This window comes from Ixodes scapularis, unplaced genomic scaffold (genome assembly GCF_016920785.2).
Source record: "Ixodes scapularis isolate PalLabHiFi unplaced genomic scaffold, ASM1692078v2 PGA_scaffold1__304_contigs__length_218370807, whole genome shotgun sequence".
Lineage (NCBI taxonomy): Eukaryota > Metazoa > Arthropoda > Arachnida > Ixodida > Ixodidae > Ixodes > Ixodes scapularis.
The window spans coordinates 81,396,198-81,411,027 of record NW_024609846.1 but is presented as its reverse complement, the minus strand read 5'-3'; the positions used below and the strand labels follow the sequence as shown (position 1 = coordinate 81,411,027).

Below are 14,830 nucleotides of genomic sequence, written 5' to 3'. Positions count from 1 at the left end.
TTGTGCCACAGGCTGGGTTTTTATTGAGAAAGGTGTTAGTCCACTCGCCGCTGGAGTCAACTACCCCGGGGCCACAGTGTCTCTCTCTGGGTGATGAACGCAATGCAATGCAGTCCGGGCATGCGCACACACCACTGCACCGACTGAAGGAGGGGGCGGGGCCTTGCCTTTGTTCGCAAGGACTGGTTCTCTCCTCTTCAGCTCACAATTCCTCTACACTACTGAAACAGAGAACCGCAGTTTTACTTGCTGGCCCCGAGTAGTGCTGCAATCCTGTCCCTCTAGCCACTCTACTTGCACAATCGTGAGGCCAAAGATATGTGGGCTGCACATTTCCACGAAACCGTCGCACTGCTAGCACAATACGACATGTATTTGCGAACCATCCTCGCATTGCTGCTTTTTCGGAGTGCACGCGGGGACTGGAAACTCCATTACTCCGTTTCTCTGCATATTACAGCTGAAGGAATGAAAAGGGCTCTCTCATCCCATGACTTCTTCAAAATGCATCAATGCATACAGGAAAAGGTGTTCTTGTGTGGTTTCACCAAAATGCACTGGTGCACCAGAGGAAAGGTGCTCTGGGGGTTCCTCCACTATGCACCGGTGCATATAAGAAAAGGCCTTGCTGTGTGGTTTCTCCACAATCCACAGGTTCACAGAAAGGCTGTGTTCCAAATCCTACCCCAATGGATCTGTGTTACTTCCCCGGGTCGTGTCACGTGATAACACAGACTGAGAAATGCTGGATGCGAATAGGTTTAGGATGCCAAGGTACAGAACTCTTACCCTGGAGTAAAATCGAGTAAATTTTGAAGCACTGCCAAGGAAAGGTGTTTTCACTGTGTGGCTTCTCCACAATGCACTGGTGCATACAAGAAAAGACTCTCCCATTGAGTGGCTTCTCCACAATGCACCAGTGCATACAAGGAAAGCTACTCATTGTTTGACTTCTCCGCAATACACCGGTGCATACAAGGAAAGGTGCTCCCATTGTGTGGCTGCTCTACAATACAACAGTGCACATAGAGAAAGACAATCATTCGATTGCAGCTCTATAGTACATCAGTGTATGATGAAGCACTTTGCTGAACTAAGCACCATTCACAATTTGGTCCCCTAAAAGGCTAAACACTTCAAAAGGAAACTAAAAGTGTGGCTATCAAGAAAACAGATTATACACCTAATGCCATTCAATTGTGAAGGAAGTATTGTCAAAGGAAACTTGTCCAGGTGAGTGCAATTTCTGGACAGACTACTTAGTGCTCTCACCTCAGCACTAGTAATGATCTCTTGATTTATGTAAGCAATACAATGCGCTTGAAAAAAGTGCTCCTAAGTAAGAGCTCGCAAGCTGAAGAAACAAGCAAGAATCTTTTGAATACCACTGACAGCATGAATCGGATGTTTAGTGGGGACCAAACCCGACCTATAAAAGTAATTAGAGGTGCCAGTAGCGCTCAATCACAAAGCACAAAAACTTCGTAAAACGAGGTAACAAAACAGCGTCACCGAAACCTGTTCGGCAACCGGGAACAGGACATGTAAATACCGCCTTTATTGGAGTAATAAACGCACCGTTTACGAATGAAGACTGCGCAACCATTTTCCCCCAGGGCACGTGTATGGCCATTCATTGCGACAAAAAGAGGGACACAGATAATGCTCTATTATGGAAATGCTATTTGTGCAGAGTGCAAGTTCTCAGAGAATTGTTTTCTCGACCTGGTTATTCGCCAAGTTTCGTTCGTAGAATGTAACGATTGGCTGTACGCATGCTCTGCGGAAAACAAGCTGTGCAGGCCTCAGTCGCAAACAGTGCGTCTGTTGCCCGAGCAAATGCGGCACTTCACAAAAAACCGGCAGCTCACATCCAGTCGGAGCAAAGAACCGGAGACAAAACGTTCCTCCCCTGGAGCGGAGGACAACAAATGGCCGGCGTGCCACCTGGCTCGAGCTAATTGTTTTATTTCAGAAACGGTACAACAGCACGCACGCGTCTGTAAGCTGGTACAAAAAAGGGGTCAGATTACGAGGCTGGGAGGGCCCAGACTCCAAAAGGCAGCCACTGAACAATAAATACTGCAACTCAAAAACTCCCGAGAAAAGAAAAAAAAGGGGGAAAAAGAGCAACACCTTTTAGACAGCAAAGCCGTAGGGCTGGACGTCACCGAGTCACATCCGAATGCTGACGTGGTGCTCGTGTCCTACCTGCGCTTCTTGCTGGACTCCGAGAGGCGACGAAGAAAATCCAGCCCCTCGTTATCTAGGAAGCAATGGAAAGGATCCCTCCCTGCCCCCTCCTTCGACGTCGGCTGACGCAAGCAATCTATATATATGTATGGATGTATGTATATTTTTCTCTGGTGTGCGAACCGCGCGAGTGATTGGTGGCGGCTCTACGAGTGGAGGTCCTGAAGCCACAACGCAGGGTCCTCGGCGGGGTCGTCGCCCTCCCCCCCTCGAGGCCGTTTGGTCTCTTGCCGCCGCTGCGTGTCGAGGAAACTCCTCGCCGGGCCGCAAGAAAGGAGGGTGAGGCTCACTTGGAAAGCGTTCCCCGGGAAACGGCGCCGTCCGTCATGTCTTTGGCTCGGTACCGGGTCTTGCCGTGGGTCCAGGGCAGATACCGGTACTTTAGCATGTGCTGCGACGGAAAAACGCCATGTTCAAACGCCCGCTTGTCACCTCGTCTGGCAGAAACGTCTAACCTGTCCCCGACCCAGGATGTAAATAGACTCGGAAAAGTTGCCACAATACGATGAACAAACGTAGGTTCATATGGACTTCAGATAACGAGAACAAACAAAACAAACTCAGCTGTTGTACACACAATATTTCCAAAAGGCTTACAGACACCTAAAAGTTTCACAATAGCAAGCACACTTGTTTGCTTGTTCACCTTAGAGTCTAGTACTCCTTACGAGGATTTGTCTTCGCACGACAGACATCCGAGCCTTTTCGGGTAGTACAAGAGCAAAGGTCCACGAAACCCTCGTCCTGGTGCCAACAAACGACTCGTCGCATGTCGCTCTTGGTTAAGTACGAGGAACGCCGTTCAGGCTCAACGGATGAATAGAGGTGCCAAAGCAGGTGAGAAGGAGTCGGTCAGTCGATCGGTCAACTACCCCAAAGTCCTTCGGCAGACCGGCCTGGGCAACGTGCCTCACCTTGATCTGCCTCTTCATGGTGATGCAGAATAGGGTGATGAAGTAAAGCAGCAGGATGGGCCAGAACACCGGCACATTGAAGGCCTCAAAGAAGGTGCACCCAATGCCGACAAGCGTCGCCTTGGTGGCCGAGTACCTGCACGGGCGAAAGACCTGCGTCGAGCAAACTAACGCTTCCCGTGCGACTACTTTGCAAGCAAATGGAAACTCCGTTGGAAACGTTCAGACACAGTTCGCTCCCCCCAAATCGAATCAAACTGCAGAAAGTAGTTTGACACACGCATTGCCTTTTCCTTGAGGGGAGGATATGAGCATGGAATTATAATTTTTCAGAAAAAAAGCCTTTCTCAAAAATGTTATATTCATGTTTATTAACTTCAAAAGAATGGCCTCAGAGACTCATTTATAAACACACGAGACTTGTCTCAGGAAAAAAAAAAAAAAGACCTTTGGCATGCCGGCAGCTTTCACACTTATAAAACTGGGGCCTGCTCTGTGCTCTCTAGCAGGTCCATATCACATAAGCGAATGACATTTTAGCGACAAACGACATTTGAGCGAATCAACGTTTTAGCAATTAATGGGGGCGCGTGCTAAGCCACCCCCTCCCACACGGCGACAGTCTGCGGCGGCTCATTACAAAAATGTTAACCCACCTCGCCCACCCGTAAACGCTGCTTCGCAACGGCCGACTATTCGTTAGCGTTATTCCGTAGAACGTCAGCGTTCGCTAAAACATTATTCAATCAACTGAGTGCCTCCCGCTCTTTGGCATAGCCAGAACGTGTCACCCCATTGAAAGCGCCTTTTACTCTTTAGGTTTAGCCCGCAGAAGCTTCCCAAGTTTAAAAGTACCAATGGCCAGAAGAGCCCCACACATCCAAACAGAAAAAAATAGGGAAATATGGTACAAGTAATTTTATTGGTCGAGACCCAAAACATTGCTTAATATTGGTCCTGCCGGGTGACATGATATTGTGTTATCTTCAGCAGCACCATTTTGACAGTATATTTTCCATTTCAAATCATACTGCTACTTTGCCAACCTCCTTTACTATCATTTGCCTCTTATTGTAAAATCACGAGTGAGCGCCCACTCAAAATTTGGAGATAATCGTGTAAAAATGGGGGATGGGCACTCCTTAGGTCAACAATATGTAAATATATGTCCCTCATGTATTTTCCAAATGTTACAGAATTGAGGGTTTGGCACTTATTGTGGAATGGGCAGATGCTCCGTATTTTAATGAAGTTCTCAGCAGTTCATCTGTCGATAGATGCCTGCTACCAAAGTTTGCTTGCATACAAATGACGCAAGCTGGTAGCCAAAGCCAGGGGAACAATGAAGTCTCAAAGAAGGTGCTACCTACCATAAAATACCACAGAAGCGCCCACTTCGTTCAAGCACCTACTATTTACATTTCCCAAAGTTGGGAATTCTGCACATTATACCCAGAAAAGTCGACTTCTGTACCACTTGCTTGATTTCAATCAAATTTGCAGTGGAAGTTTACATGAGTGGCAAGACCACCGCTGCCAAATTTCTTTGTCCTATAATTCTGAAACTTGTTACGAATGTTACAATTTGGAAGTCAGTGTGTTTGCTTAGGAGAACTATTGTTTTAAAATAAAATAAAAATTTGTGATCTTTTTTGTGTAATATAGTTATAGGAATACCCATAGCACACACCCAACTAGTTATTTTGCTATATTGCATTGTTTTTTTATAAGTGTAACTGCATCAGAAGATTAACATTTTTTGTTCATGTCTGCGCTTTTTTACAAATGTATGTTTTTTTTAGCATAAAAGAATGTTAAAGTAGAAAAAGTAACCAGCCAGGTTATCCCAGAAAACCACCTAAGAATAATTCTCTATTCTGTAATAGGAAAATGATAGTTTTCCTAAAGTGAAATTTGCTGCCGAAAAGTGGAACAGAGAAAAATGCATTCAAAGTGCTCGAACCCCTACCTTTTCTTTAGCATCGGTGGACCGAAAATAATTTATAAAAATTTAAATATGCAGTGTAAACTAATGAAACTTTCTGGGAATACTCGCTAGATGCTGGTGGATGTAAATATGGCATTTTTTCAAAATCTGAATGCGGATGGCTTCTCGATTCCAAAATGCTATCTCGTTCTCCCAGATTCACTCTAGTTAATTAAAAAAAATTATATTCTGTTTGCTGCCGAAACCGAAACATTGTTCTCCCTAGTTTTTCCCCAGTTTTCCCCGTCACCCAAGCGTGATGTCACGGGTGTGCAGCGAGGTGCGTGGCAGGCAATCGGGTATGCTAGCGTCCACCTTTCTCGCGTCTAACCGCGAGAAAACCTGGGCGTTCATGCTATTTAAGTTGATAATTATCTATATTTGCGCAAAGTATACCTTGGCCTACGTGCAAAACTATAAAAAAAGAAAAAAGAAAAGAAAATGAGAGCAATAGCAAATTGGAATTTTAAAAAAAAAAAAAAAAAAAAAACGTTTTTGCAACTCTGTACGCTTAAGTAGAAGATGGCTGGCGAAGAAAGGTCGAAGAGTCACGCAATACATTTTTTAACAAATTGCCAAAGCACCACAGAAAATGCTTGGAATGTAGGTACAGATGCCCCCCACGCTCATACAACCTGAAGAAACGTGCCATCTGTTTTACATTTCCTTTAGAAAAGTTACCGTTGCAGGCGCCAGCACGTGTAACTACTCTTGTGGCATGAATATGCTCCTTGGTGCCTAAGTAAGTAATTTAGCAAAAGATCTATAGACCATTTTTGAAAAGCGCTTCTGGTCGATGCCTTTTTCAGCATTCGTGCGTGTGGCGCATACATTGCTCACCTTCCAAAGCGACAAACATGTGCGTGCTAGGCTGGGACCTAACAGATGTAGACTGTGATTCTCGTAAATAATAAAATGTATAGAATGGAGTGAACGGCATTCGTGTAGATCAGATGGCAGGTTACTGGTCATGAAGATTGTGTTAAAATGACAATTAAAAGAACTCTGCAACCACCAAGCCAAACATCAAGGTGCAATGGAATGCACATAAATACACAAATACACTCTTCATCTTCAAATGAAGAATATTTGCTTGAAGATACAATAAAGCGTAAGGTACAGAAAGACATCATAAAACTTTTAATTCAAAATAGGCTAACGAACGTTACTAAAAAAAATGTGCACCCAATTTTTTTTTTTTTTTTTTTTTTTTTTAATTTTTGGAGTAGAATGCAACGCGTTGAAACAATCATCCACGAGAGCACATTGGAAGGGGGTAATTTTGGCCGAGCTGTCCACAATCTGAAGGGTAACCTTTTGCAAAGGTGTCGCCTAACTGAGCATAAGCATGCTAACTGAGCATAGCATGACGAGAAATCTGCAGATGGTCTAACATAATCCTTGGCTCTTTGCTGGGGCACGCCAAAATAAACGCCCTTTGTCGGTCTGGCACATAGCCTCCCCTCCCCTCCCCCCCCCACCCTCCCTCCCTCCTCTCTCCCCCCCCCCCACAAACACACATATACTGTTTTATTTAGTATTGACACTTGTTTTCTAGGAGACATAGTAGGAGTGGTTACATCATGCGGCCAGTGTTCGAAGAAGGCCAAGAGTGATTTTTCCAATCTGAGCTAGCGTCAAGGATTGTCTCTCGCTCGACGTGATTATTGAGCAGCCGTGCGAGACTCTAAAAAAGAGGGGCATCCTCACCAAAACTTGAACTCCGGTAGCCTGCGGATGAAGGGCCTAAACTCCTCGTTGACCTTCGTTGGCAGCTCTGGCCCGTCCTCTGCAACCCGGCAAAGGGAGGTCGCAAAAGCATGCGGGGAGAGCCCCGCGTTCCAGTTTCCACGCACGTGAAAAAATTTGAAGCGGTGCATTCAGGCTTTGGCCAGTTTGCAAGAAGCAGCATCTCGTTCAAGACTGCTCCAAAGGAAGCACTGTCAAGGCCAATGCGCAAGCCAAGTGGCATTTAGTCTTGGCTAAGATGCTGCTTCTAGCGAACTAAACTGTGGAGGTGACAGCATGCACAAGAAAGGGCAAAGCCTCCAACATGCTCCCCCAAATATGCTTAAACATGAGACATGTTAGGGGATTCTCAAGAAGATTAAAAAAAGGGAGAAACAAGGGGAAGACACAGAAAGGGGACAGATGCATCAGTTTCTCTTGTTGCGTGCCCCTTTTTGTGTGTCCCTCAGTATATCAAACGTGCCTCGTCTTTTGACAGATTAAGTTACTATAGTAGGGGCTTAGTAGGTGTTTACTATATCCGGCCTCGAGTCTTCTGCATCCAGTTTACAATCTGCCTGTATGACAGCATTGTCTCTGCTCCTGAATGCATAGTTTCAGTTTTGCGAGCCGCCAATAAGCTCGGCAGCCAGTATTTTATCAAACTGAAAATGCCACTAATTTGGAGAAGTCAAATGCACAGAAAGCGGTAGAAGCTTAAAAGATTCAAACACAACTCAGCAGCACAAAACGGCCACGACAGGCTCACCATAGTCATCCCCCATGGCAGGATCAATCTTGGGTGTGAGGAAGGCTATAAACAAGTTCAGGTGATAGATTCCTAGTGCATATGTTACAATGTACCAGCCCTGCAAGGCAACAAAAGGCGGCATGTGTCAGGGGAAGCAGCCTATCAAGACACTCTGATCACATAACAGCAGCAAAAATCGGTCACTTTTATGTGTCAACACATAAGCATGTAAAAGGCTCGAGGTACACCTAAGCATTTGTTGAGAGTTGTGAACGCAGAAGCATGCACGCCGCTCTTCGCTCCCTTCCTTCGTCTGCGGCGTACGGCGCGCTGACCTTGGGCGTGGAATGGTGGAGCGATCGTTGAAACTGACGCACAGCGGCCAATAAGAGCCTCGCCAACGCGTGCCAGCCAATGGAACCGAAGCCGAAAATTCATCAGCTTTACTTTGCTCCCTTGAAATCGGGAAAACTAAATGCCGTGTCTAAGCTTTTCACGTGGTTTCATAGCTGGGAACTGGCCACACTTGAATAAAGGATCTAAGGTGCCGTTTTCGTGCTTCAAACTGAGGACATCGGCTCGCTCCATGAGACAGTTAATGCTTTCACACTTGTAAAAGATCACTACATTTTGTCCTAAGTGATGGAACATAGTGCCAAGATACTACCCACTTAATGTTTTAGTACGACTAACGCATTTGACGAGCAAATTTAACAAAGTCGAATTTCAACCAGAGGACCGGCACAGAGGAACACGTCAAAACCCCGGGGCAGAGGCACCACAGAAAAACGAATGGATATGGCTAAAACCTCTGGATCAGACATCGGCTTAACGTTTGCAGCATATGTGCATATTAAGACTTAACGTTTATTACATTTTCGTTCCGTGTGACGAAAGAGCGCTGCTAATTGGTATGGCCGGCGGCCAAAAATAGTCATTTTGTGCAGGATGTGACACAGAACGAATGAAAACGGGCACTGCGTCACGATTCGGTGGAGCACACGGACGTCTGAGCTCGAGGTTGGGTCCAATGGTTCCGGCCATGGCACGTTGCAAGAGTTCCGCTTAAGATGATACTACCTGTCCAAACAAATTTCACTGCCCAGTCAATATTGGAAACCCAAAACTCGTGTGGGCTGTTCACTCTCCATGATCATACATTCAAGATCTTTTTTTTTTTTTTTAAATATAAATATGGGTTTAATAATCAATGGCATCAGAGGAAAGCAGTACCAGTCCCTCGTGTTTTCAATAAGCGTGCAATAGGTTGGTTAGTTCAGACATTTCGCTTTTGCCTCACTGCACATTTAGGGGGTGCTTTCAAACATGGGGCATTAGTTTGTATAAGTTTAATGAAGAATGCTATGTGATTATACTATAAATTCATGAGCGGCAAGTTTAATTGAATATGTACTTTCTTGCCAGTGGAAAGTGAGCGACGGGTCAGTGATGAAGTCACCCATATAATGTTGATACAACTACTAGATATTTTCGAAGTAAATGTAATGTAACTGTGTTATATCTTTCTTCTTTGATAACTGATAACAAATAAATAAAATCTTATGAGTAGCATCATTTAAATACATACAAGATGTTAAATGTGTTTGCAACTCCATTACATTTGTACTTAGGCAACTGGAACCACAACTCCATTACTTTTTAAGAGCCCCTTTTACAGCTCTGCTTGCAACCTCCTTTTTGCAACCCCACGGGGGAGTATGTAGCATACAGCATCTCACCTGAAGGTACACAATTCTGGCCATAAAGGCAAGGAGAAGAAGGATAGTGGCCAGCCACCTGAAGAAGGAATAGGGTGTCCAGGCATCAAGCAACCGCTGGTAAGTCTGGGCGACGGGCCAAAAAAAAACAGCGGTTAGTCACCAGTTGCCATGGATTTGCATCACCTCGCGTCAGGGCACTCTTTTCATTTGCTGTAACTCTTAAACTATTATGGGAGTGGATATATTGCCGGCAACCAGCACAAAAACTTTGAAAAAATTACGGGACACTTATGCTTTGCCTTTCAGAGTGGAACGCGATAGCGAAACATATGAACTCCTGTTTGTTCCCAAGCCGTGCAAGCGTGCATTGCATGGCCTAGTCAGTAGCCTGTCTGGCTCGCAACCAAAAGGGGGGGGGGGGGTTCGAACCCCACCTAAAATTCTTACAATTTTTCTTTAAGGCAAGTGAATTACTTTATAAAGTGAAATCATTTAAGACATGTGGCGACCTATGATTTGCATTACATGTCATGTTTTTTTAATCACTTTCATTCCACATGTGACGTCATGTTTCACGTGAGCATTGTGGGTTGTTTGAAATTCCCACGCGTGGTAATGTGGCTGTGATGTCATGACCCTTCATCCAATCCTGGATTTTCACGTCATGCCACCGACATCGACTTTTCTGCGACACAAGCTCCTAAAGGGGCACTGACAGGTCAAAATTGTATTTTTTTTATTTGTCATCGAGCGCCTAAAAAAGAGCACTTCGATTCTTCGATCATCATCAGTTCTACATGCGTCGAGCACCGCTATGGTAAGGGAGGATAAAAAACCGGGATGTGACATTACTCCAGGTTCCGATTTTCAGTATCTCAAGAAGAAGGGCCATAGTGCATTCGCAACTGCGTTAAAAAACATGTTTTACGAATGCTGTTATTATATATTATAGAAATGTCGTTTACATAGCTTTTAAATTTCATAATCGATGGTGTCAAAAATAAAAAGACACGAAGAGGAAAAAAACAAAAAAAAGAGCGCGCAAAAAGAAAAAAAATGTGTGCGTGGGAATTTTTTTTTGGGGGGGGGGAGGTATTTTTGGTATTTTTTTTGCATGTCTATGACTACAACTTTCATCAGTTTTGACAACAAAAACAAATATGACCTTTGGGGTGATAGTGCCCCTTCAAAGCACTATCATTAAGAAAAAAAAAAAAGCTGCCCCTTCAAAGCCCTATCATTAAGAAAAAAAAAAAAGCTGGCAGTGTTTTTTTACTGGCTGGCTACGTACGGAATATCCAGCTCCATACACTGTTGCATTTCCAAAGGGAAAAGTGTGTGTGCACACCTCTAATCGACGGTGAGCACAAGCACTCCCATACCTTTGGCCACTTTGCCACAGAAAGTTGTCACGAAATGTAGAGGGCAATCGTGCGCACCGCCACTTTTTTTGCATACGTTGCTGCCTCGTCTAGTTTATTGGCCGAGAGGAAGGACGAGGAGGGTCGGGGCTTAGGTTATATTGCTCCAGTGTTGAACGTTACAGGGTGTAAGTATTCTCAAATTTGCTTTTGCTATCACAGCTGCCATCTTCAGTGTTTACGCCTGCTTAGTTTCTACGACGCGGCAGCGAGTGTCACATGTGCCGCTTTTAGGGCCCGTGGATTTGGCACCTGTTTCACGAGTAATTCAAAGCTTTTTGGAACAAACTCTTGTAAAACATTGGCGAAGCAGTGCAAGCAATGGGAACATGCAGAGTCTAGAGCCTAAACCATGAAACAGGTGTATAATACTGCCAGAATTTTTTTTTCCAAACCGATCTTGCTTGCAGCTGGCATATTTCCTGCAGAAATATGCAGGTGGTAGTCGCACGATTGTAGCTGGCCAATTCAACCGCCGGCAATTTTGTTCCCGGCCTCTTGTGCCAGCTGCCGGCAAGATATCCACATCCAATTACAATCCATACCGCCACACACTTGCACACATACACTCGAGAGTTTGCAAACAATGAACACAAATATTTTATACTGAGACAGTCACCCGAGGTGCACTGTGCAACAACACAGGTAGCACGAGGAAGCGATTGCCAGTTTCCCCCCCTCCTTTTTTTTTTTCTTTTTCCGAACTGAAAAGGCTGTTGTCGAAAGCACCAGTAGGAAATGTGTTTACTTGGGTCAAATACGAAAAATTCAGCAGAGACGCTTAAGACTGCTTACATGTGAGAATGCGAAAGCATGACGCACGCACTAGGCACAGCTTTAGTCAGCGAGAACCGTGGAGCTGCCGTGGCTTTGGAGAGCATGCCCGTCTTGCACCCCAGAGGCCCGGGTTCGATTCCCAACCAGACCAAAATGTATGAAATTTTATTTTCAAAGCCATTAATTTACTTTGTTAACAGGAACCTCACAGAGAAATTTTTAACGTGTTTTTAATCTTTACGCTGTGCCACCAGCAGTCTGGCTGGCCCTTAGCAACAATGACGCCGTTACTATAGAGCCACATGGTGCGTCGCAGCCAATGGGAATTTAGGTGCCGTTTGCTGGCTTCACTCTATGGGACAGTTAAAGGGGTACAGAAGCAAACATTGAAATATACAAATTTCGTTCGAAAATTAGTTAAAGGAGCGGTGCAATGATTTTAACACTGAACGAATCCACAGCTTGTATTTTTTATATTGTTTACTTCGGCATAAGTGAGAGAAAAAGTGCCACCATACCCCAAAATACCTCTATTTCGCTGCGTAATCGTAAAATAAAAAACACTTTTTTTCCCAACCTGCGGCCACATGGTGGCCGCAAATGGAACCTGTGGTGTGACGTCATTCGGAGTGGTTTTTGTAAGTGGTAGTGTTAGGCAATTGTAAGCTTGATTTAAGGTTAAGTTTAAAAAATCTTGTTGTTTAGGCATGCAGAAACGCTTCAAAAGCCTAATATTGCCGCTAAAAGGGTATGAATTATTTGTGGCGCCATCTACCGCAAGTCAACAAAACCTGCCGTCGCCGACATCTGTCGACGCCCGAGGCGCCTACGGCGGCTACACGAGCAACCCGGACGTTTTGTCTTTCCCTCGCTCGACGGAGTGCGTTGGTCGTGGTCCGTAGTATCGTGGTATCGTTATTGTTCCTGGTGTCTCGACCTCGACTTCGACTGCCCGCCGCGTCGCAAGCATCTTGCGCTCGACGTCGCTCAGGCCGTCCGCCCATACCGCCATGTTGGTCGGGAATCGGCGGGAGAGCGGGAGAGCGGCGAGCCTGGCGAGCCGGCGAGCACTGGGGAAACGGGAGCCAGAAGAACCCAACCGGAAGCCAACGCCACTCCGAATGACGTCACAGGTGAAGCTGGTGCCGCTTCAATGTTGAGTTGAGGGGTGCCAGAGATACCAATTTCTTTTATTTTTTTTAATGAAAACTAGGGCAAGCAGGAAAGAATAGTTTTCGGTCCTTCGTTTTATATGTGGCCAGGATCAATTCCCGCAATTAATTAGCCAAAGTCCGTAAATTGTTACACCGCCCCTTTAAGCATGATAGATAATAACTAAATGATAATCACACGTTTGTATTTTGAACGACTGGCTATACTTTTCGTTCCAGACGGCGCACTCGAGCAAGCGCTCGAAGAGAAGCGAACGGAGAGCACAATGCGTCATAAAATATCATACGCAAAAAAAAAAAAGAAAAAATTTCTCGCATTGCTGACAGAGTAGCAAGGCTGGCGGGGTTTTGCTTTTCCGTTGGTGGCGTCGTCAGCGTTGTGGTGGCGTAAACAGCGTCAATGCGTTACAACCGAGCCTTTTGATGACGAGCGTTTCACATGTGAGATCAGTCGTGCGTGTCGCGTTTGTGTGGCCCACTCCAATGGCGCTTCAGGACGATTTCTTGAATGGCAGAAGTGAGGATGAAGACACCGCCACCGCCCTCTCTGTATTCATTTCGGAAAGCGAGCAGCAGGTGTTGGAACCCACGTTGAAAACAATGGACAAGCAAACCCGATTCACAGGGCATGAAGTTCTCGTCGTTTGGAAACTTGTTGATCAGCATATCGCTGTTGACCAAGTCGTTACCACAGATGTCAGCCACACAGAAGCGCGGCGACGTCTCGAAATTAAAAAGTACAGAAAGGCTTGGAACTGTACAGCAAAGTCACAGGAACAACTCGGTGACATTCCTCAACGAGCCCATCATGGCATCTTGTTGGCTTCCTTCATAAAAGGCAAAGGCTTCAAAATCACGTTCAGGCCGAGGCAACTTACAACAGTTGAGCATACTTCCAAAGAGTGGTGCTGCTCTGATGTTTAGTGCGGCTACAAAGCAAGCTTCCCAACGTTGCTAGATGACTTCCCAACTAAGCTTCACAGGCATCCAGCAGGTACACATTGAAAGATGGTTTAACTAGCTTTAAATTAAGTTTCCTGGTGCCTTTCCACGAAAGACTGGTGTTTTTGAAGTTATGATGCAACATGCAACACATTTAAGGTAGAAAATGAGAGCTGGAATTTCTTTTCCGCACCCCTTTAATGCTTTCATTAAAAATTTGTGATGGCCGCTATACTTTACGAGTCACATGGGAAAATGCGCCTATATGGTGTTCGCGCCCCCTGTGTCGCGCAGTGGGAGTTTCCTGGCCGAGAACCCGTTGAATCTCGCACACAGGTCAACGGAGGATCATGCGTTACACGTGTAGAGGACGACAACTTCTTTGCTCCTTGGCACGGGCTCACCTGGGAAGCGTTCCTGAAGAATAACGTGAGCGCTGACGGCTGCGGCCGGCCCGAATCTTCGCCTTCCATCATCTTGGAAGATGTGTGATGGAGGTCCCCGTGTTGACGGCTGACACTCCGGCACTTGGGGAAGGGACGAAACAGCGCTGGTTAGGACCGTACTGTCAGCGGCACCGGTCACTTGTTAACACAGTGGCCACGACAAGCAGCGAGGGATACACATTAAGGAAAAACTAGCCTCCCTGATCGAAACCTGGCACTTATTTGATCAACAGGTGAAAAACACTTTTCAGGCGAGCTGTGACCAACTCTCCGTCATCGACACGCTACGAAATGAGTAAAAACTGTTATCCCTGAGCTCGGCCGACCGGCACCGACGCAGCCCACGTAGCTTCGGCATTTTCTCGCTCGTTCTAGGATGCTTCCAAAGGAACGAGAGGCGTCTATCGAGCGAATTTAATGAGCAAGGGGGGCTGAAGGAGACGAGAAGTTACCTCTAATCAGCAATAATCCTCCGAAGATAGGCCTAAGTGGCACAGATTAAGCTTCGGGCGCTCGGGCTTCGATCTGTGTGTAAAACGCCACGTAGTAGCACAAGGCACCGGTAGAATCTAGCGGAGTTCACACCTACTTTGCTGCGTCTGCAATGAAGAGACGCTTACGACCGCTGCCGTAAAATTATTTTAGTCACTTAAATTATTTTTTAAATCTTAGAAAACAATAAAGCACTTCGTCGTATTGAATGAATAAAATCGCTTAA

The 14,830-nt window shown here is 45.6% G+C and overlaps 1 protein-coding gene across 1 annotated transcript; it reads right to left on the bottom strand.

Annotated features, from left to right (window-relative positions):
* On the bottom strand, window positions 1-14,672 carry LOC120847384 (protein RER1). The gene is made up of 8 exons (XM_040219126.3): window positions 14,565-14,672; window positions 14,071-14,193; window positions 9,373-9,477; window positions 7,652-7,751; window positions 6,865-6,943; window positions 3,168-3,303; window positions 2,544-2,644; window positions 1-221 (listed from the first exon to the last, which is right to left on the bottom strand). The coding sequence occupies exons 2-8, from the start codon at window positions 14,140-14,142 to the stop codon at window positions 203-205; spliced, it is 612 nt and encodes a 203-aa protein (XP_040075060.1). The 5' UTR covers window positions 14,143-14,193; window positions 14,565-14,672; the 3' UTR covers window positions 1-202.
* Window positions 14,673-14,830: the final 158 nt, after the last annotated feature.

Coding starts and splice junctions, on each gene's coding strand:
- LOC120847384 (XM_040219126.3), bottom strand. CDS start 14,142: ATGATGGAAGGCGAAGATTCGGGCCGGCCGCAGCCGTCAGCGCTCACG. Junction 9,478..14,070: donor TCTTCAGGAACGCTTCCCAG/GTGAGCCCGTGC, acceptor CCCGTCGCCCAG/ACTTACCAGCGGTTGCTTGA. Junction 7,752..9,372: donor CCAGAATTGTGTACCTTCAG/GTGAGATGCTGT, acceptor GTTGCCTTGCAG/GGCTGGTACATTGTAACATA.